The sequence below is a fragment of the Myotis davidii genome, unplaced genomic scaffold, assembly GCF_000327345.1.
Source record: "Myotis davidii unplaced genomic scaffold, ASM32734v1 scaffold1094, whole genome shotgun sequence".
Classification (NCBI taxonomy): domain Eukaryota; kingdom Metazoa; phylum Chordata; class Mammalia; order Chiroptera; family Vespertilionidae; genus Myotis; species Myotis davidii.
Genome location: NW_006285318.1, coordinates 179426 through 201904, shown reverse-complemented (window position 1 = coordinate 201904; position 22479 = coordinate 179426). Strand labels below are relative to the sequence as shown.

Below are 22479 nucleotides of genomic sequence, written 5' to 3'. Positions count from 1 at the left end.
CTCTATTACTTTGGGCAAGGTACCTTTCCACTGGGGGTCTCAGTCACTTCATTTGTAAAATGGGGCTGCTAATAGCTACCTTGCAGGACTGTGATAGGACTACATAGGACATGTACATAGACCCTCTGTAGGGTATTTATGTATGAAGCTGAGAGAGGTGATCTGTGGAGTTCAGTAAAAGGTAGTGATTGTGAATTTTACATGCTAGTCTTGGGGAAACTCTGAAGAAAAAGGACACACCCAAAGGGTTTCGGAGTACTTGTTAAAGGAGAGAGTTGGTGGTGCCAGACTGGGAGGATGGTGGGTAAGTGGAGATTCCTGATGCCTGACCCTGGCTCTGGCCCCTCCCGCCCTGCAGCCAGCGGTACTGTGTGTGTAACCCAGCCCTCGTGCGCCAGTTCCGGAACCCAGACACCATCTTCATCCTCGCTTTTGCCATCATCCTCCTCAACACTGACATGTACAGTCCTAGCGTCAAGGCTGAACGCAAGATGAAACTAGATGACTTCATCAAGAACCTGAGAGGTGACCCCAGACCTCCCTGTCAGCTCTTCCTGTCCTTCCCCTGAGAAGGGAACGTGGGCAGGATGGGAGGGTGGGGTGAGGAAGGTTCCTTGGAAATTAACCTGTGATGCTCTCACTTTCTAATAAGGCTGGATGTTCCTGGGGCATTCATTTATTAATTCATTCGGTCGTTTGGCCATCTACTCATTCCCACACTGAATATTGACTGAGCAAGTCCTAAACAAGAGAGATAGAGCATATACTGGTTCACCCATTCATTCATGTGTCCATTCACCCATCATTCCCTCCTTTTCTCCTTTATTTATGCCCATAAATACTCAAGTATTTTAGTACCCTTTCCTCTCTTTATGCTTTTATTTTTTAAATATATTTTTATTGATTTCAAAGAGAGAAAGGGAGAGGGAGAGATAGAAACATCAATAATGAGAGAGAATCGTTGATGGGCGGCCTCCTGCATGCCCCCTACTGGAGATCAAGCCCGCAACCCGGGCATGTCCCCTGACTGGGAATCAAACCCTGACCTCCTGGTCCATAGTTCGATGCTCAAATGCTGAGCCACACTGGCCAGGCTATGTATTTATTTTTTAACTCAACCAGTCAGCCAGCAAGTTGACACTAACCGAGTGCCTCATGTGTGCCAGGCACTATGATGGGTGCTAAGGACAGTGGAAGGGCTTCTGCAATAGTCCCTGCCCCAAAAGAGCTCCCCGTTTGTGGGAGAGACTGACTTACAGTACCAGAGACACAACACAAGGAAGAAAGCAAGTGGTGATGTCAGCCTATGATGTCAGGCAGGTCAAAAGGACAGTCAGAGCTCAGAGGAGGAAGAGCTCACCTCCAGAGTGCTTGCTGGAGAATTCATTTTAAGGTGGACCTTGAAGACACAGATAAAGTAGGACTTGACTTACCTGGCAGTAAGAATAACAAAGGCACAGAAGTAGGAAAATCTAAAGTTGCCTGGAGAATAATCGAGATGGGATAGATGATCCAGTTGGAAAGGTCAGTTGGAACCAATATACAAGGGCCTTGAGTGCCAGATTAAAGGTTTCACCTTGACCTTTTGTCTTGGTTTATTGTATTGATGTCAGGCCCTGCCTCTCACCAAAGGGCAGCCTCCTAAAAATGGCTCATATGTTAGGATTATTGAAACACAAACAAAAGAGGGAAACAGAATTGTGGCAAAACAAGCAGACAAGACAAATTTGCTGACCTTCGGGGTTTGCACAGTCGATGAGCTTAAATCGCTCTGACAGCTGAAGTCAAAAGGCAGTGTGAGGAAGGATGTTCCCTTAGCACCTGGAAAACATTTTCTCCAACAGAAGGTTTAGAGAGAAGAGTGAGTGGGTTTGCTCAGCAGACAATCAGGAATGGAGAAGGATGGTAAACGGGAGGAGCGAGACAGATCAGAGGCCATCTGGAGCTGTCTCCCAGAATCCTTCATTAGTCATTTGTTCATTCATTCATTTGCCTCTCTCTCTCTCTCCATATGTGTGTGTGTTTATATGTACATATGTGTGTGCTTATATGTATTTTTATAAAATACATATAAAATATATATTTTTATAAAATACATATAAATATATATTTATAAATATATATTTTATAAATATATATTAATATACATATATACATACACACATACATATACATATACATATATACACACACACACATACATATATATATATATATATATATATAATAGTCCCCCTCCACCTATTAAGTAAATAAATGAAATGAATACCTGCTCACTGCAACTTTGGAAAGTAGAGAAAATTAGAACATTTCTTTTAATTACTTAAAATTCTGCCCCCTGGAGGCAACCATGGTTGATATTTTAGGGTAGTGTAGTCTTTTTTCCTATGCTTATGTAACTTTTTATAAGGTAAAGATCATATATGCAATGTATCCTGCTCTTTTCACTTAACTTGCTACAGTAATGTTCTCATGCTTTTTGTAAACATCCAGTTTTTAATAGCTGTAAATTATTTTATTAAACAGATATACTCAGCCCTATTTAGCTGTTCCTCTATTGTTAGAACTTAGGTTATTTTAAAAATTTCCCCTCAGTAGCACTTGTACATATGCTTTGTACAGATTTCTGAGTAATTCTTTAGGGCAGATTCCTACAAGAGGAATCACTGAATATTTATGCTCTTGCCAAATTACCTTCCAAAATATTTAAGTTAATACACTTGCCCGCTTCTTTGCACTCTTAATAACACTGGATATTACTTAACATTATTTTTGCTAGTTAGAAAGGCACTAAAAGCGTCTAATTGTCTGAATCACAATACGATCTGAGTTTAGATAAAATCCCCACACTGGGGGTGGAGGGAGGGGTGGGAAAGCAACTGGTTATCTGGTTGAAGGATGCTGACCGAGGGGTTAAGGGCTCCCACTCCTTCTAGACCTGGCTGTTGTTATGACCCAGGCCTGTGTGTGGGGTGCTGTGGAGAACCTGCCACCCACTCCCCACATTTATGCCATATATCTTTGTTATTCCCCCCCAACCAGGGGTTGACAATGGTGAAGACATCCCTCGAGACCTCCTGGTGGGTATCTACCAGCGAATCCAGGGGCGTGAACTTCGGACCAATGATGATCATGTGTCCCAAGTGCAGGCTGTGGAGCGCATGATTGTGGGCAAGAAGCCAGTAAGTGATTTGTGAAGCTTCAGAGGGGACAGGGTTTGGGTTGGCCTCTGCCACCAAGTGGTAAGTCAGTGTCCCTCTCTTGAGCCCTATGCCCACCTCACTTGCTGAAGAGAGTGGGTGGAATGCATTCCTCAGGGGTCCCAGTGCACACTGAGTGAGACCTCTATGGCAGTGCATCTAGCACACTGCAAGGTACACAGTGGGGTGCTGTATAAATCTCAGCATACTTCCCACCTGTTTGCCTGTCCATCCCAAGTGGGGAGCCAAGCCAATCGTTGATAACCAAAGTCAAGAACATATTCTAGTCTTTTAGTCAACAAACATTGACGGATGCTTTCCACTGAGCCCAACATTTCACTGGGCACCAGGGATGCAGGTATGAATCAGATGTGGTCTCTATCCTTGGGGGCTCTTACAGAGCCTGGGGGGGGGGGTCAGACACAGAGACAATACTTCTGCCTTCCAGTTAGTTTAGGGGCACACAAAGGAGGGAGAGGTCATTTTCAGTCCGTGGAGAGCAGGACTGGCTTTTTGGAAGAGATGACACTGGAAGAGTGGAATGTGGCCATATGGAGCTGAGCAGGAAATGCATTCCAGACAGGGAGCTACCAGGACAAAGGCAAGGCAGCAGACAAGCCCAGACCTTAGTTTCTTAGGCTCATTGTATCTGAGCGACAATGATATGTATCCGAGATAAACATCCTCTTGCGGTCAATGTTAAGGTGCCTGAAGCTGCTGTGCTGGTCTTGCTGACACCTATTTCTTTATATATTTTTTAATGCTTTTATTGATTTGAGAGAGAGGAAGGGGGAGGAATAGAGAGATAGAGACATCGATGAGAGAGAATCATGGATCAGCTGCCTCCTACATGCCCCCTATTAGGGATGGAGCCCACAACCTGGGCATGTGCCCTCACCAGGAATCCAGCCATGACCTGCTGGTTCATAGATGGATGCTCAACCACTGAGCCACACTGGCTGGGCTGACACCTATTCCTTTTTTTAAAAAATATATTTGTATTGATTTCAGAGAGGGAGAGAGAGATAGAAACATAAATGATGAGAGAGAATCACTGATTGGCTGCCTCCTGCACTCTCCACACTGAGGCTAGAACCTGCAACCTGGGCATGTGCCCCTGACAGGAGTTGAACCCAGTACCCTTCAGTCCACAGGACGATGCTCTATCCACTGAGCCAAACCAGCTAGGGCCTGACATCTATTTTTTCATGCCTATCTAGGTACTGTCTCTTCCTCACCGTCGACTGGTTTGCTGCTGCCAGCTCTATGAGGTGCCAGATCCAAACCGCCCCCAGAGGCTAGGGTTGCATCAGCGGGAGGTCTTCCTCTTCAATGACCTCCTTGTGGTAAGAGCGCTGTGAGAAGCGATGGAGAGGAGGTGGTGAGCTGGGCCCCTGTGTGCTGTGAACCATGTTAACATTAGTGGTGGCAGTATGGTAGGTGAAGTGTTCTGCCACGTGATCTGTGCGGTCTTGGACAGGTATAGGCCGCCTCTGCCCTTCCTTTACCTCCTGGATCCTTTTGGAGGTAATGACAGCCACATGGGGGGAGAAAATGTGAGGAACATTGGAGATGATAGGCTTACAGCCTGGGAAGTGGTAGGAATGTCCTGGTCCACCTCAGTAGCCAGGAGGCTTAGGTGGAGGGAGGTGAACCTGTGACCCTGGTTCTGTCTGGAACCTTTGGGTGGCCAGGGTGCTTATGATTTTCAAAACCAAGCTTATCACCAGTGTCCATATGCATGTTTCAGAGCTGGGACTCTGAGGAGTCTGCAGGTGGGAAGGGAATTTCAGCGTCTCCTGTCCAGCCTCTCACCCACGGCAAGAACTGGCTTCCTACATGGCCCCCTGCTTGTGTGGCTTCCAGGACAGAAGGCTGCTAGAATCTGTCTCGCAATGGCTTTCTTCCAGCAATTGTCACTCAACCCTTGGAATCACAGGGAAAAGATCTCTCTCTGCTCAGGGATTTGAGGACAGTGATCCCCCTTGATCCTCTCTCCTTCAGAGCAGGATCTCTCAACTTTGGTGCTATTGACATTTGGGCCAGATAATTCATTGTGGTGGGAGCTGTTCTGTGCATTGTGGGATATTTAGCAGCATTTGGTCTCTATCTACTAGATGTCTGTTGCATTTCTTCAACCAAAAATGTCTCCAGACATTGTTAAATTTCCCCTGGGGGGCGGGGCAAAGTCACTCCCTGTTGAGAGTCGCTGCTACATGCCCTTGACCGGAATCGAACCCGGGACCTCTCAGTCCGCAGGCTGACGCTCTATCCACTGAGCCAAACCGGTTTTGGCATGAGAGTCGCTGCTTTAGATGAAGTCCCTCCAGTGCCCTCTCTGAGCTTTAATTTCCTACTCTGTGAAATGGTGCTACTCCCTATCTCATATGGTTGTCCTAAGGATGAAATAAGAGGTCAGGTATGGAATAGCGTAGCCCAGAGGAGTTCCTGGCCCATACAGTGGTTGAATAAATGTTTCAACATCCATCACACACTGATCCTTGTCAAGCCCCATGCTAGGTACTGGGTGCACAGAGATGACTGAGACTCAGTCCTTGTTCTTAGGAAGAGAGAGAGAGAGAGGGAGAGGGAGAGAGAGATAGAGAAACATCAATTGATTGCCTCCCATACGCACCCCAATGGGATGGAACCGCAACCTAGTTATGTGCTCTGGACAGAAATCGAAACTGCAACCTTTTGGTGTGCAGGACGACACTCCAACTGACTGAGCCACCAGGCCAGAGCCAAATAATTTGCTTTTAAACACAGAGTGCAGATTGCTCTGCTTGAATCTGTGCGACGCATTCACAGCCTACGTTAGTTGAGGCCAGAGTGCCCAAGTACTTGATAAAGACCTTGGGTGGTTGAGAGGAAGATGTTAACTGTATACATTGGGTGCTGGGGCCCATGGGTGGGTGAAATACATGAAAACCAGACACCTCTCTCTTGGTGCTCCTGGTCCAGCAGGGGGCGATCACACACTCAGAGTGCTCCCCTCAAGCCTGATGATGGTGAAAGGCCCAGAATCAGCAAGCACTCTGGGAGGTGGGGGTGGATGTGTGTGGGATGTTAGGACAGGCTTCCTGGGGGGCGTAGCATTCAGTTACTTCCTGTGAAATTGTAAACACCTGTTTGTGCAACATCATTACATCAGGAAGTTGTATTTTCTCCTGTGTCTCCTGTTGTGCTCCTCAAGCTTCAGTTCTCCCCAGTTTGTGGGCATGTGTGTTTGTGTGTAGATGTCTATCAGTGGCAGTGGGAGGGGAGGGAGGTTATGAGAAATAGGTGCCGTTTGGAAATCCCCCACCCCAAACCCTGCCTCTCGTCTTTTTCCCATCCCTACCAAAGGTCACCAAAATTTTCCAGAAGAAGAAGATCTTGGTGACGTACAGCTTCCGTCAGTCTTTTCCCCTCGTGGAAATGCACATGCAGCTCTTCCAGAATTCATGTGAGTCCCTCCTTGGATCCCATCATCCCAAGAGTCTATGCTATGGTCCCCATGCTCATCCTTCATTCACTCTGACCTCCAGTTTGGGGAGTCTTTTATAACTGCGCTGAGGTCACCTACTTGGTCCTGGGATGTAGGGCCGGCCAAGGTGGAGTATGACTTGGGTCTGTGCCCTGGGGAGCTCATGGTCCACAGTGTGTATGTTTTCTGGTGGGCCGAGGAGATGGTGATAATGCTGCACTTTGAAGGACTGAGCCAGAGGAACTTTGTTGTGGCCTTCTGGGCAGAAGAAACAATGTGGGTAGAGGTAGAGGATTAAAGGAAGGGTTCTAGAAGGCAGCTAGAGTTCAGTTTGCCCTTACATCCCAGAGTAGAGAGAGTAACATGGCCGTGGCTCCCAGGAGGCTCTTGGGGACATTGGGGACCAAGGGGAGCCAGTGAAGATGCTTGAGCAGAGAAGAGGCTCAACCAGAGTTGGACATTAGAAATATTATTCTGCATATGGGCCACCTTGCTTCAGTCCTGACAGAGGGGCCCCACTTCCCCTTGCCCCACAGATTACCAGTTTGGAATCAAGTTGCTGTCTGCAGTACCTGGTGGGGAGCGGAAAGTCCTCATCATTTTCAACGCCCCCAGCCTCCAGGATAGGCTGCGCTTTACGTCTGACCTGCGCGAGTCCATCGCTGAGGTGCAGGAGATGGAGAAATACCGCGTGGAGTGTGAGTAGCCCCGCCATGTCGCCTACTTCCCATCCTGATACGGTGCCCTGTCGACACCAAGCATCCTGTCCTCTGAAAAAATCTCAGAGTTGAGGGTTAGCTTGCCCAACCTTCCTACTCTCATTCCAGGAACCCTTCAGCCTCTGCTTGAATACCTTCAGTGACTAGGGGCTCATTACCTGCCATGCTCTGATTATTATTCCAAGCCCTAATTATGAGCAACTCTTCTTTCTAATGAAAGGCATCAGGGAGAAGAATCAGGGTATTGGAGGCAGGACGCTAGTTTCAGATCCCAGGTATGCTACTTATTATCTGGGTAAGCTGGAGCAAGTCGTTTGACTCTCTGAGTCCCAATTTCTTCCTACGTGAATTGAGATAATGAACTCTCCTTCACAGAGCAGGGGAGATTCAATGAGATAAGGCTGACGTAGTGTCCTCCATGCTAGTAGGACACAAGTGTTGAACATCCTAAGTGACCAACCAATGTTAGCCTCCTTCCCAGCCTTTCCTCTCCTGTCCCCACATGCTAGTTCCTTGGCTGATTCCAGTGTCCCATCCTCCAAGCTCCAGTGACCACACCAAATCATTTTGATTGTATATAATGGAAAATAGTGATTGCATCTCATTCTTCTCAATGCTGTCCACGTTTTTTCTCCTCCAGACTAAGCAGTTACAGTTAAGTAAATGGTATTAAGGAGAGAGAGAAACATTGATGTAGAGAGAGAAACATTGATTCGTTGCCTCCCATATGCACCCCAACTGGGGATAGAACCCACAACCTAGGTATGTGCCTGGATCCTTGAGACCCTGGGGCATTCAAGGAGAGTGATACATGTACCAAGATGGGGTGAGGGGATAGAAGGCTTCATGACCTCCGCAATGGGCAGGGGTATAAGGAGGCCAAAGAGCACACAGGCTTTGGACTCATGCAGATCTGCTTCCAGAATGTTGGCTCCCCTGTTTCCAGCTGTATGACCCTGGGCAAGCTCTGAGACTTCTCAGACTCTCAGTTTCATCCTCTGAAACTGTGGATGATAACATTTACCTCGGAACTCTTGTGAGGATGGAGAGAGATCAGGGACATGTAGTGCCCAGCATAGTGTGGGCACAAACTAGAGGGCACGATTCCTGCCCTTCCACTCTGGAACGATTGCCCTTTGCCAACATCTAGAAGGGCCTTTGTGCCCCTCCTGCGAACCAGCCATTGGGAAGCTCTGTTTGGAAGGGCAGGGCTGGTTTAGGAGACCAAACTGAGAGCGGGCAGGGCTGGGGAAAAGTAGGAAGAGCAAGAGGAGGAGGAGCAGGAGCTGAGAGGGAGGAAGGGAAGACCAAGCCAGTGGAGACAGCGCAAGACAGGACTGGAGACTGGGCGCTGCAAGGGGCTTGGGAGATGTAGCTAAGGGTTGTGGGGCCGTGATGGAGGTCCAGGGGGGCAAAGCAGGAGCACATAGAGGACTGGGGGTAGGTCAGGTGGCCTCTCACTCCTGTTGCTGACATTGGATCGCTGTCTCCTCCCTGCCACCCAGCGGAACTAGAGAAGCAGAAAGGTATGATGCGGCCTAATGCTTCACAGCCCGGCGGGGCCAAGGACTCAGTGAATGGCACGCTGGCCCGCAGCAGCCTGGAGGACACCTATGGCGCAGGCGATGGGCTCAAGCGGGGCGCACTCAGCAGTTCCCTGCGAGACCTGTCAGATGCAGGCAAGTGTCCTGGGGCCCTGCCCTGGCTGGGGAGACGTGGGACCCGGAGTCCTCTTCGCCTCCTTTCACTGATCACCAGACTTCCCTGCATCCGCCACACATGCACACCCCCTGCCTTCATCCAGGGCCCTGGGTGCTGCACTGCAGGGGGGCCTGGGAGCCAGGTCAGAACAGGTGGAGCCCAGGGTTTGGGCCAGGGAGTGTGAAGTGGGGCCACAGTCTTAGCCCCTCTCTGCTGCTCCACCTCTCCTCCTCTCTTTCCTCTTCTATTTCTCTGGCACCACCTCTCCTCCTCCTCCATGTCTTCCTCCTTCTGCTCCTCCTTCTCCACCTCTCCTCTTCCCCACCCCACCCCTCTTCAACGGGGAAAAGGAATAGGGGTGTCGGTCCCCGGGAGGGGCCCAGGCCTGGTGCCCAGCTCAGGAGCCCAGCAGGGTGGGGAGCGGGGGTTGCCACTCTGACGCTGGGCTCCTTGCTTGTGGGTGCAGGGAAGCGGGGGCGGCGTAACAGCGTGGGATCGCTGGACAGCACCATCGAAGTAAGTGCCAGCTCCCACCCAACTCGTCCTCTGCATGAGCCCTGCCCTGCGTGCACCCCTGCACCCCGGAGGAGGAGGGGCCCTATTGCTCCCCCTTCCCTGCTGGGAACCCTGCGGCTGCCTCTCCCAGCCAACTACTCTCTCCATCTGTCCTCAGCTCTGTCTGTCCTCACTCTGCCTGTCTCTCAGTCTGTCTCCCACACTCCCGGGCCCCCTCTCAACCCCTGGGCCGCCTCCAAGTAGTGAGGCCCTTGGAGTTGGGCCTCGAGGAGCTCCTACTTCAAGTCCTGCTCTTGGAGCCTGAGCGAGTCACTGTCTCTCTGGGTCTAACACTGTCTCCGCCTACAAAAGGGGGATGAGATGGAGGGCTGCTCACTCCCTCTCCCAGCGGAGGCTCAGAGGAGATAGTGGATGTGATGCACCTGCTGGGGGCACCGCAGGCACAAGGACAGGACTGTTATGTGATTGCTTTCCATGATGCTGCGGGGGCTTCCTGTCTCCCCAGCTCCAGCCCTCAGGGCCCAGGGGAACTTTAGGGTTGGGGATTTAGGGCATCTAGGCTGGCCTGACTCGCCCCCCTCCCCCTTCCAGGGGTCCGTTATTAGCAGTCCGCGCCCTCACCAGAGGATGCCACCTCCGCCCCCACCCCCGCCGCCAGAGGAGTACAAGAGCCAGAGGCCCGTCTCCAACTCCTCATCCTTCCTGGGCTCCCTATTTGGAAGCAAGCGGGGCAAGGGGCCCTTCCAGATGCCACCGCCGCCAACAGGCCAGGCCTCTGCCTCCTCTTCATCTGCTTCTTCCACCCACCACCACCACCACCACCATCACCATGGTCACAGCCACGGGAACCTGGGGGTGCTGCCCGATGGGCAGTCCAAGCTCCAGGCCCTGCATGCCCAGTATTGCCAAGGACCAGGCCCCGCCCCGCCGCCCTACCTTCCACCCCAGCAGCCACACGCTGGGCCGGCCAGGCAGAGCTCCCAGACGGGGCCCTGGAGGACACCCTCAGTTCGCTCCACACGGCCGCCACCCCCTGCACCAGCCCACGTCCCCATTGCCCCTGTACAGTCCTGCTCCCCAGCACCCTCCAGCTCACAAGCAGGGCCCCAAGCACTTCATCTTCAGCCACCACCCACAGATGATGCCAGCAGCAGGGGCCTCTGGGGGCCCAGGATCCCGGCAACCAGGGGGCTCCTACTCCCACCCGCACCACCCGCAGTCGCCATTGTCACCACATTCGCCCATCTTTTTTACCCACCCCTGCCCCCTCCTTCCCCCCACACCCCGCACTCACCCCTGCCACCCACCTCACCCCATGGCCCCCTGCACGCCTCTGGGCCCCCTGGCACGGCCAACCAACCCTCTGCAAACCCTAAGGCCAAACCAAGTCGGATCAGCACCGTGGTCTGATGCATGGAGAGAGGGAGCTGGGGCCCAGGGAGGTCTGGGGAAATCCACAGGAGAGGGGCCTTGCACCCTCTCTGCTTCCCCAGTTTTTCCAAAATACACACACACAGAAGTGTCCTCCTCCCCACTTCCTCCCTGCCTTGGGACCCCTCCTCTAACCCCCAATGGTTGCCATGGGGTTTCCTTCCAGATTCGAGGATCTTTGCCACTTGAAGCCTGGGCATGGCTCGAGCTCTGGGGAGTGTTGAGGACCTTTTGGAGATCCTCATACTCCTCCTCTCCTCATCCTCCCTCCTCCCCCAGGTCTAGCTGGGTGACCTCAGACCTCCCCGCCAGTGTGAGCTTCCTGGCTGGTAGGGAGGGCCAGATGTCAGGGGCTCGGGGGGAGCTCCGTAGAGTTGTGGCCAAACCTTAGTGCTCGGCCCTCTCTCTGACCTCAGGGCCTGGCTCCACATTTCCATGTGACTCCGACTGCCCTACGGGAGGACATGGACTGTCCCTGTCCGCACACTAGGTGGATGGGCCCCCACTTATGCTGCCCCCCCCCAACGGGGCAGTGCTTCCTCTCCAGAGCCAGTCTGTGCCCCAGCCCAGACTCTCAGCTTCAGGACCTTGCCTCTTCTTGCAACGTTCTTATCCTGATCAAAGTCCAGACAGGTTGGGCGGGGGGCTCAGGTCTGGGATGAGAAGGGCACTGCCCTCCCTCACCCATATTGCATGCCCCCCCATCCCTTACACCTCTCCCACCTACAACCGAAGACAGTGCACTTTACAGATATGACCCACACACCTCGCTGGGACAGAGCGCCCAGCATCAGCCCTGGGGAGAGGCTCCCAGAGAGCCACCATGAGCCCAAGATGTCCTTCCTGAGGCAGAGATGGAAGCCATCAGAGTGGGGGCTGGGAGCCAGGATGCCCAAGTCCTGTTCATCAAAATCCTCTGCTGCCTCTTCAGCCCCTTTCCAGCCCTGTTTATTTATTATAAATATATTTTTTACAAACTCCAGCTCCTCTTCTTGCCCTGCAGATCCAGCTCCTTTCACAGCCCCTCCTACCCTCCCACCCCCCTCTCCACCATGGGCTGCAGTGGACAAACAGGCCTGGCTGGCTGAAGGGCCAGGGACCGTGGAGCCTGGGGGCAGGGGAGGGCAGCAGCGGGAGGGGCTGTATGGAGAGGAGCTGGGGTTTAGGCATTGTCTTTTTTCCTCCTTGTATATAAGAATGTATATTTGATGCCTCATAAAAGACCTTGTGCTCACCTCCCGCCTCTGCCTCCTCCTTATGCCCCCTCCCCCACGGTGCAGCCCAGGAGAGAGAGGCCTTAGCCTGGGTGAGGTGCTTCAGTTGGGTGGGAGGTGGGATGAGGGAGGTTTTCCTATCATATTAACAGTCTGCATGACAGAGTAGTGAGACTCTGGGTGGTGGAGTTGATCCAGTTCAAATGCTGGGGGTTTCCTTGCTGGGTACGCACTCTTGGGAAAGATACCCTCTCTGAATTGTTATCGCAGTTGAAAACTTGGGGTGATGAGCCCTTGCCACACAGAGGTAACATGTCAAGCGTGGAGTAGATGCTCAGCAAGTGAGTTCCCCTCTCTTCCGTTCCCAGGCTGGGTACTTCCTTCTCTTGTGGCATCTGTACTCACCCTTCCTGTGGCTGGTTTGGCTTTGCCCTGGATCCTCTCCCCTCCCCACAGCCGCCTACATTTCTGTTCTGGAAGGGGGGCGGTGACTTGGGCCAGGAAGCCAGGCGCTAGATACATTAGAAGAGCTCTGTGTATATACTTAGGATGTTAGATAACAAATAGCAGGAATCCCTTTAGTTTACAGAAGAGGAGGCAGGCCCAGGCAAGCAAAGGATATTTCCCAAGGCCATAAAACAGTCCCTCAAACAGCCTCCCTATGAAATGGAGTTTCCAGCACCACTGATTATGTCTGGGCCTCACCAGAGCTCAGGAATGGGGTTAGCAGGGTCCCAGAAGCAGCAGTCAGGAAATATTTTTGGTGCCTTTTTAGAGTCTGGAATGGCCTTTAAGAAGGCCTGGTTTGGATGGCCCTACTCTTTAGTTAAAATACACATTGATTGGCCACCTCTTACACACCCCACACTGGGGATTGAACCCAAAACCGGGTCATGTGCCCTGACTGGGGAGAATCCAACTATGACCTGGTTCATGGGTTAACACTCAACCACTGAACAACACCTGCTGGGCTACTCTTTAGCATCTTGAATCAATGTTTTCTTCCTCATATGCACATTTAAGCAAAAGCCGCAGCTGGGGCCATTTAAGCATTTGATGCCTCCCTGAGGACCAGACCTGAGCGTTTGAAGAGCTTAGACCCGGAGGGTCAGGAATGAAGTCCAACCAGCACATTTTTGTTTCTTTCCTTGTAGACCAAGCTGCCTTTAGTCATGCCCCTCTTCTCCTACCTTCAGTTTGGTGCTGGTTTTGCCTTCCCAAAGCTCAGTTTTAGCACTCAAATCCTGGCTCAGTCTCAGACTTGACTGTGTTGCTTTTGGCAAGTCACCTACCCGGACACTCAAAGCTTGGTGTTTCCCCTGTAAAATAGGGACAATAATTTTTCAGGGCAATTGTTAATAGATTCATGTGAAATGCCCACCTCCTGCCAGACACACAGTAAGCTATTTTCAACCACCTACAGAAAGATGTGTAAACTTGTCTTGATGTTGGAGGTTCACCATGTGGCCCCAGCCGATCTCTGGAGTCCTCTCATTCCTCGCCCACATTGTGGATATCCACTCACTTCTCCCTGAAAAGGCCTGTAATTTCCAAACTCAGTACAGTTGACCATTGAACAACAAGGGTATGAACTGCATGGGTCCATTTCTATGTCGATTTCTGATCTACAGTGGGTCAGCACCCTTACCCCTCTCCTTAACATTGTTCAAGGGTCAACTGTTTTTTACCTGTGCCTTTCCCCTTGCCAGGCATGCTCTCCCCAATATCTCTGAAGTTTTTCTCTCTTCTGTAAATTGGGCTTAAAGGACCCATCCCTCACAGCTGCGGCTTTTGCTTAAATGTGCATATGAGGAAGAAAACATTGATTCAAGATGCTAAAGAGTAGCCCAGCAGGTGTTGTTCAGTGGTTGAGTGTTAACCCATGAACCAGGAGGTCATAGTTGGATTCCTGGTCAGGGCACATTCCCAGGTTGCAGACTTGATCCTCAGTGGGGGGTTGCAGGAGGCAGCTGTTTGATGATTCTCTCATTGATGTTTCTATCCCTGTCTCCCTCTCCCTGAAACCAACACACGCACACGCACACACACACACACACACACACACACACGTGTGTGTGTGTGTGTGTGTGTGTATTTTAAAGATGCTAAAGAGTAGGGCCATCCAAACCAGGCCTTCTTAAAGGCCATTCCAGACTCTAAAAAGGCCCCTGGTCACATCTTCTGAGATTCCTCAGATCATTATCTACCTCCCACTCCCTAACCTCCCCACCCCCCCAGGGTATAAGTGGCTCCAGAGTGACACTGATCGGAATGATCTCTGTTCAGAGCACTGTCCGGCAAATGCTTGGTACATCACAGATGACACTAAAATATGGCTAATTTGAATGAATAGTTCTTTCTATGCTAAATCTTAGAGTAAGTTGTCTTTGGTTGAGTTATTGATTGATGTTCCTGTGCCCCAAGCTTTGGGGTCCCTTTGGAACATCCTCCTGTTTCCTTCAGCTCTTTCTGATGTTCTCCTCCTCCCCTCCTCATTGCAGTCCCAGCACTCGGCTGTCCCGGCCCCACCTTCCCACTCTCCCCTGGAGGCTTACCAATCAGAGCGTGGAGGGGTAGTTCAGCTCTTCCTCTGAAGAGTTCTACTGCCACTCTCTCTAGGGATGTGAATGGGGAGGGACAGCACATAACAAAGGACAAAGGTCCTAGAATCTCACAGAGTTCTTACCATTGTCCTAGACCGGTGCTGTCCAATAGGTCTTTCTGTGATGGTGGAAATGCCCTTTAGTTGTCCAATACATGTGACTACTTAAAATGTGGCTAGTACCACTGAGGAATCAAATTTTTACATTTGAATTTAAATAGCCACATGTGGATAATGACTACCATATGGGACAGGGCTGGACAAGACCTTGAGGAGTCGACAGCCCGGTGGGGCTATGTCAATACAATATAATAAATACGGGCCCAGAAGTAAGCACAGCGTGCATGGGGGCACAAAGAAGGGGCAAACCCAACTTGGGATGGGGTAGAGTGGGTCAGGGAAGTGTTTCTAGAACTGCCCCTTTCACTGAATTTTGAAGGATGAGTAGGAATTGGCCTGAGAAAGAAGGGCATTTGTCAGAGGGAGCAGCATATGAAAATGCATGGAGGTGTGGGAGTCTGCAATGTATCAGTGGAATAATGAGAAAGAAACAGGAGCTAAAACCGGTTTGGCTTGGTGGATAGAGTGTTGGCCTGCGGACTGAAGGGTCCCAGGTTCGATTCCGGTCAAGGGCATGTACCTTGGTTGCAGGCATATCCCCAGTAGGAGGTTGCGGGAGGCGGCTGGTCAATGTTTCTCTCTCATCAATGTTCCTAACTCTCTATCCCTCTCCCTTCCTCTCTGTAAAAAATCAATAAAATATATTTTTTAAAAAAGAAACAGGAGAGGGCAGCTCAGGGATGACGGCACAGAGGTGGGCAGTCCATGTATCTTCATTCCTCTGTTGTCACAGGTTTTCTCACCTGGGCCTCAGTAGGAGCTAAAGTAAGGTGATACATTGGGCCACATAGTGTCTCCAAGTCACCATTTTCCCCTCTGTAATTGATGAGCATCTTGTGGAGAGATGTGTTGAAACTATGTAAATATCCTATTACTCCTCAAACTTTCACCCACCAGTTTTAGCATTTACAGATGATTCTCCAGGTAGCCAAATAGTGATTTTCAAATACCATCATTCTTTTTACTTGTATTAGTTGGCTTTCCACTATAACGGAGAACTCTCCCCTCTCCTACATTGATTTATTTATATCCTCATGGACTCGTGGTTGCCTATTTTACTCAATGGGTTATATATAACCCATTAATGCCATTCTTTATTTTGATGCTCATATATCCCAGGTTTGGCCATCCAGAGGTGCTCCAAGCTGGCGCCTGTGTCCTTTTGGCAGATCCTCATCTTTCCTCGAACACTTGCTGTTTTCTGGCACCACAAGATGTTCCAGGCCCGTCTTGTACTTTTCCTGCTCCAACCCTGGCATCAGGCATTTTTTCCAAGAAGTCCTGGTTCTTTGGATTAAGAATGGCACTTAGGAACCAATATTTGGGCACTAGGTGTTATAGCCGCTTTAAGAGTTTGCTTTTTTATTTGAAAAAAGTTTGAGCATCTATTGACGATTTTCTAACTCCATCATTCCTTTGAGAGAAGAGCTTTCCCTTTTCCCTCATTTGATTTATTTATATAAGTGTGGAGTTATGGATTTTTATTTTATTCAATGAGTTATAACCTACTACTATTATAATTCATTTAGAATTGTCATTTTAAATATATATTTTTATTGCTATATGTATTAAGCACATTTTATATATATTTATATATATATATATATATATATATGAGTTCACACAGATGCCTTGATAAGCTTGAGGAGGCTCTTCTAATATAGGCTAGAGATAGTAAATGGCTCTCACAGGAGTAGATTAGAAAATGACATGGCGGCAGGGGATGGATTCCAGAACTCTTTTTAGAGTCAGAACTCACAGCTGACACCTACTTCAGAACTGGAAGCAACCTTATTTTACAAATCAAAAAAGTGAGGCACAACATCACACTCATCCAGTTCATTCCGAAAACATGGGTAGGGTGAGTGTGGTCGAGAGCCCCACCAATCCTTCTAATCACAGACCCTCTCTCCTAGGGGGTTCAATCTTTCTGGAATATGATTCCTTATCTACAAAATGGATAAATTGACATATATTTCCCAAGACTGTTGCAAAGTGAGCTCCCTGGTGCTTCCCAGTTCTTAACCGAGCAGTTCCCATTGCATGAACACCTTACTGTGTGTGTTGCGGCGGGGGGGGGGCGGGGGGGGGGACCATCTGAGACTTTTACAGGCAGAATTGTATGTCAGACAGAGTTGGGTTTGAATTTTGGCTCTGTCGCTTACTAGCCATGTGACTTGGGTACATTTATACTTCCCAGAGTTTCAGTCTCCTCATCTGTAAAACACGGATAACAATACCTATTTCATAGCACCTGGCCCTTGATGACTGGCAGTCATCATTATCTCTAATCTTCATAACTACCCTGTGATGAGGGAATTATAGCCCCCCATTGGATAAATATGAAAATCAAGGCTCAGGGAGGTAAGGTACTTGGCAGATCTCAGTGGGTGATTGTCAGCTTCAGGAAAGCACGGATCATGACTGTCCTGGTCACCATTATATTTCCAGGGCCCAGAAAAATGCCTGGTGCATAGTAGGAATTTAATAAATATTTATGAATGAATGAATTGGATCAAACCTGGTCCCCCAACTCCTGATTGATGCTCTTTGTCCTTCACTGAGCTGCCTGCCTCCAGGAGGAAAGGCTGAACTTCCTTCAGCCTAGAATTTAGCATATTCTCCTACCTTCTTCATTCTCTTCACCCTTCTCTTGCCCAGTTCTATTTCTAGTGAGAGCAAATGACAGGAAGAACATTTGACCAGGAGTTGACAACTCCCTGTGTAACAGTGGGCAAATTGTTCAATCTTTCTGGAACATGGTTCCTCATCTACAAAATGGGTAAATTGACTTATATCTTCCCCAAGACTGTTGCAAATAGTAAGGGAGATAATTGGTATGAAAGACCTATGTGGGCTGTTCAAGGCTTACACATATGAGAGGCTAGTGATTTTGCTGTTATTAGCATCATTTTCCCTAGCTTTCTATTTCTCATCCAGACAGTTGTCCATTTGGGTCATTCACCTGTATTTCTGGAAGAAAGGGGCTGAGGTTCCTCTTGACACCTAGAAAACTAGGAATATGTCACTTTCTATTTGTATTACTTGGGACAAGTTTCTTCACAAGCCAAGTGAGGATAAAGATTCCAAACATTCAAGGTAATATAAGGATTTAGGTGATAAATATATGAAATCACTAGGCACAATGCTTGGAACAAAAGAGATTCTTAATGAGATTTGACATATTGGTTGTTGACTTTCAGAAATAAAAATAACAGTCAACACATACCAAGGGCCTTCTATGTGCCAGATACTGTACAATAGTTCTGAAAGGTAGGTATTATAATCCTCATTTGTTTCACAAGTTAGGACTTGCCCGAGGTCACATAATTAGAAAATGGCAGAGAGCTGGTGGGACTAGAAGTTGGCCCTGTCTGACCCCAGAGTGGAGCTCCTACCCCTACTCCTGCAGATCTGCTGTTCTGAGTCCAGTCCTGAAGCAGGCAGAATGATGTGCATAACTGGGACATGGTATGTGATTATGAACAATTAACTTAATGAAGGAATGACACTTCCTACCCCCTTCAAACATACTCAACTGGATAGCAGATGCTTAATACAGTATACACAAAATGTTTGCAAAGAGTTTATAAGACTGCTCAAAAATATATATTCATTTTTCTTTCGTTTACTCAACATTAATTTATTGCTTACCATGCCAAGTGTTAAGAATGTATAAGGCAACATTGTCCATGCCTTAAGGAATTGAGTCTGATTGGGGGGAAAAAAATAAGCACTTAATTAGCATGTATACAAGTACTCTGATATGTGCACAGCAGATGTTCAAACTGTATGCAGCAGGCCCACAACTGTTGAATAACAAAGACGATCCTCAAATGCAGTAGATCAGTAGATGCCCAACGTATGGGCAAAGCACTCATTTGAAGTAGTTACAATAAACCTATTCAGAAACTGCTCAATGAATATGTACACAATAGAAGTAGATGTACACACACTAGGGACTCATATGACAGGGGCTATACACCATAAATATAATCCATGAACACGGATGTTTGGTAAGTACACCGTAGACTCACAAATGCACAGTGTTTCATATGAGAGGGGCTGATGGGGGATAAATATGCTGTTGCTAAATATCCAGTAGTCAAAATATAAACAGGCTTATTTTGTAGGAGTACATACCACAAATGTGCACACAATAAAAGAGCATACAGAACAGTGGAAAGTGTTCATTAAAATGCTGACAATGACTCTGGGGGTAAGAATGGAAGCCCCATCTTAGAGACGACTCTATACATAACCTTGGATGAAATAAATATTTCCTTCCTTTCATTGGGTCCCAGGATTCTAAAAATCCATAACCCCTGGGGAGTGAGCAGCCTTCTGCTTTCCTTCCTTCAAAGCTCTAGGTATCAGTACCTAGAACTGGGAGCTCCTTACATCTCCCCCAAACTGCAGGCTAGCAAAAGAGGTCGCTCGCTATGGCTCACGACGTAAAGACCAAGGAGGATAGAATGTTGGGGCGGGGCTCCCTCCAGGACTGAGGTCATAGAAGGAGGGGGTGTTAGTTTCAGCCTACCGCCCACCAACCCCTGCTCCTCTTCCGGTCTGTCTTCATAGCGCGCATGCGCACCACTGGACTTTAAACGTGCACCGCTGGTCCATCCGGAAAAAGGATCCGGCATGTTAATTACAATTTTGCTCCTCCGCGGCTGAGAAGAACTATTTGACCCCAGGCTGGGAGCTACTTTTGAGTTCCCGCTTCCAAATAGGGAACGCACGCCTGCCGATTCTGCTTGGTCCTCACGGGCTGAAGGCTTCCTAGGGCTCGGCCTCATACCAGCTATACGAGGCTCGGAGGAACACCCCGCGGAGGGATCCGGTTTGTTGTGGTGTGGGAAGGGGGAGGACGCTGACAAACCAAGATGGCGGCGGCAGCGGTGAAGGCCGCGGCGGTTGGGAGGTAACTGTGGTGGTGAAGGTTGCGGGAGTTGGGAGGCAGCAGCAGAGTTTGGAAGGAACGGAGCAGGATTGAGAGGCGGCAGCAGGAGGGCCAGCCTTTGCCTCTCAGAGCGCGGCACTCAACACGCCCCCTTTTTCATACAGCGGCATCCGCCATGAGTCCTTAAGGGCTACCCGAGCCCTCCAGTCCTAGGGTCCACCATGGAGCCGGGGTCTGACGACTTCCTCCCGCCGCCGGAGTGCCCGGTGTTCGAACCTAGCTGGGCCGAGTTCCGAGACCCTCTTGGCTACATCGCGAAAATCAGGCCCATCGCCGAGAAGTCCGGCATTTGCAAGATCCGCCCACCCGCGGTAAGGCTCGGAGTCGGTGGTCCCCGGCGGCGTGGCCGGGGATGAGAAACTAGGGTAGCCATCGGGGGAGTCTTGGGCGCAGGGCAGCCGGAGATGGGGAGAAATGGGGTGGCTGGGACCGTTGTGGATGCGGCGCGGGTCGGAGGAAGGATGCTGGGGCCAGGAGTACTCGTGATGTGAGGCCCCCAAGTGACCTGGGCTCAGAAACCCACACCCACTCCCATCTCGCCTTTCAGAATCACCCGGGTAAGGGTCCAGACAGCGATGCCTAGGCGGCCGGGGAGAGTTCACAGGGAGGCACACGCACATCTCTTAGTTACCCCGGACCACCCAGGTCAAGGCTGCTCTAAATAAGGCCTTTCTGCCATCTACTGTCATCATTTCTCTTAAGGCAGGCGGTGTGTCGTAGTGGGAAGATCACAGGTCTGAAAGGAGACAGGCCGAAGTTCAAAACCCCACTCCGCAGCTTCCCAGCTGTGTGACCTTGGACAAGTAACATAATCTCCCCAAGTCTGTGAAAGGAGCCCTATGAGTAGTTATTTCAGAAATTCAATTAAACTAGATAGCGTCGATGTGTAGTAGGCACTACATAAGTGGTAATTATTGTGCCTGCGAAGGTGTTTGATGTAGTCATTGGTTTGCTCCTATGTGAGTTGACTCATATTTACTCACACCCTGCCAGGCGAATCCATCTATGATCATATCCCAGCCTGGTAGCCCAGTTGGGAATCAGCCTCATGGGGGATGCTTTATCTGGCTCCCCTGAGGTGGGTTCAGGGAATTGTCTCCTTTTCCTAGTTGACAGCACCATCCGGGCCTTTCCTGCACATCACCCCTCCCCAGACTTCTATGGAGAGGCTTGGACCAGTCGGCTTGGGGGTGGGGTATGAGTCCTTCTCAGAGGATCTCTACTCTGCTGTGTCCCAGGATGTAGGAGGCCCCAGAGGATAGAGTATTCTTGGACTCCCACACAGAATGGAACTGTGCAAGCCTGCCTCCTTTGGAACACTTGATTCCCAGAGGTCAGCGACAAAGGGCATATCTTTGCTCCTAGACCTGGCTTCAGGCCAGGAGAAGTCCCCCAAGGGCTGGGCTAGTCTGGCATGGAGGAGAAATGATGATGTGTGTGTTCAGTCACCCCTTGGGATTCCAAGGGCAGGAATTCAGTTTGTCTGGAATAGGGTGTTTTTGAAGTGGGTGTCTCTGGCTGAAACGGGTTGGGAAGTCGCACTGCCACCTGAGGAGGGCACCACAGGCCTTCTTATTCAACTCGGTGTTTTCTGGTGCTCTGCCACAGATCTAGGCTGGTTTCAAATGGATCCTCTGGGAGGTGTTGGGTAAACGAATTTCTTCCTTGTTGGAGCCTGGCCACAGATCTCTGAGGTATCCTTGGCCATGGTGAGGGAGTGGCCATGAGGAGGGAAAGGTCAGGAAGGCTACCAGAAAGGAGAAGCAGGAGTGTTGGGCAGCCTCAACGAGGCAATGTCTGACGTAGCGGGTAGTTGAGGCCTGAATTTCCATTTTTTTGTCTTGGATTTATCGGGGCAGCTGGGCCTTGTACAGGTGTTGTTATCCTTCCTTGGGGGGAGGGGGGCAGGGGGAGACTAGGCAGGGGGAAAGTGACATGTCCCTAGTGTGTGTGGGTGGCATGGGGGGATGTCTTTTGTTATGCTTCTCTCCTGTACCTCAGCAGTGTGCTTCTCTCCAATTCAGGAGACCTGACTCTGGTTTTGTTCGTGTGTTTTTTTGTTTTGGTTTTGGGTTTTTTTCCTTCCTCTAGGGCTGCTCCTAGGCCATCTTTAGGCAGCCAAGCCTTCTGGCTGGAATTTGAAGCACTCGCCCAAGTGGAGCTTGGGCCCAGGGTGGGAACCTGTGTACGGGTGGGCACTTGGAAGTGGAGATTTGCCTGAGGAAGGGTGATTTGGGTTCTGAATTGCTTGACAGGTAACCACTACTTTGGGGGAAGATGGGTTGGAGGAGAGTGTTGGTACCCTGGGGTAGACCCAGGGGAGCTTGAAAGGACATTGCTTACTGCATCTGGGAGCCAACCTTTTCAGCACCATCCTGATAATCCTGACATACTGGGTGTTTGGCATACGGGAATGTGGGACTGAAGGCAGAGTGAGGGAGCTCACAGGTCCCAGGAAGAGCCAGTCAGAGAGGTTTGCTGGACCTCCCCCCGCTATCTGTTGCACCCACAGCTCCTGCTCTAGAATTTCGGTTCTGCCATTTC

General features: G+C 49.9%; 2 protein-coding genes across 15 annotated transcripts in view; both read left to right on the top strand.

Moving 5' to 3' along the window:
* Positions 1-12272, top strand: part of IQSEC2 (IQ motif and Sec7 domain 2) — an 84175-nt gene extending 71903 nt beyond the window's left edge. For 4 of the 5 annotated variants that reach the window (XM_015559038.1, XM_006779534.2, XM_015559040.1 and 1 more), the window contains 8 exons: positions 359-525; positions 3043-3182; positions 4421-4546; positions 6549-6648; positions 7206-7367; positions 8894-9067; positions 9556-9605; positions 10197-12272. In XM_015559038.1, the coding sequence (XP_015414524.1) occupies positions 359-525; positions 3043-3182; positions 4421-4546; positions 6549-6648; positions 7206-7367; positions 8894-9067; positions 9556-9605; positions 10197-11015 (1738 nt within the window). In that variant the 3' untranslated portion in view covers positions 11016-12272. The remainder of the gene's footprint in view (positions 1-358; positions 526-3042; positions 3183-4420; positions 4547-6548; positions 6649-7205; positions 7368-8893; positions 9068-9555; positions 9606-10196) is intronic. The other variant, XM_015559041.1, reaches the window with a different exon arrangement.
* A 7755-nt stretch (positions 12273-20027) lies between these two features.
* KDM5C (lysine (K)-specific demethylase 5C) overlaps positions 20028-22479 on the top strand; it is a 31353-nt gene continuing 28901 nt past the window's right edge. For all 10 annotated transcript variants that reach the window (XM_015559034.1, XM_015559035.1, XM_015559033.1 and 7 more), the window contains exon 1: positions 20028-20246. In XM_015559034.1, the coding sequence (XP_015414520.1) occupies positions 20097-20246 (150 nt within the window). In that variant the 5' untranslated portion in view covers positions 20028-20096. The remainder of the gene's footprint in view (positions 20247-22479) is intronic.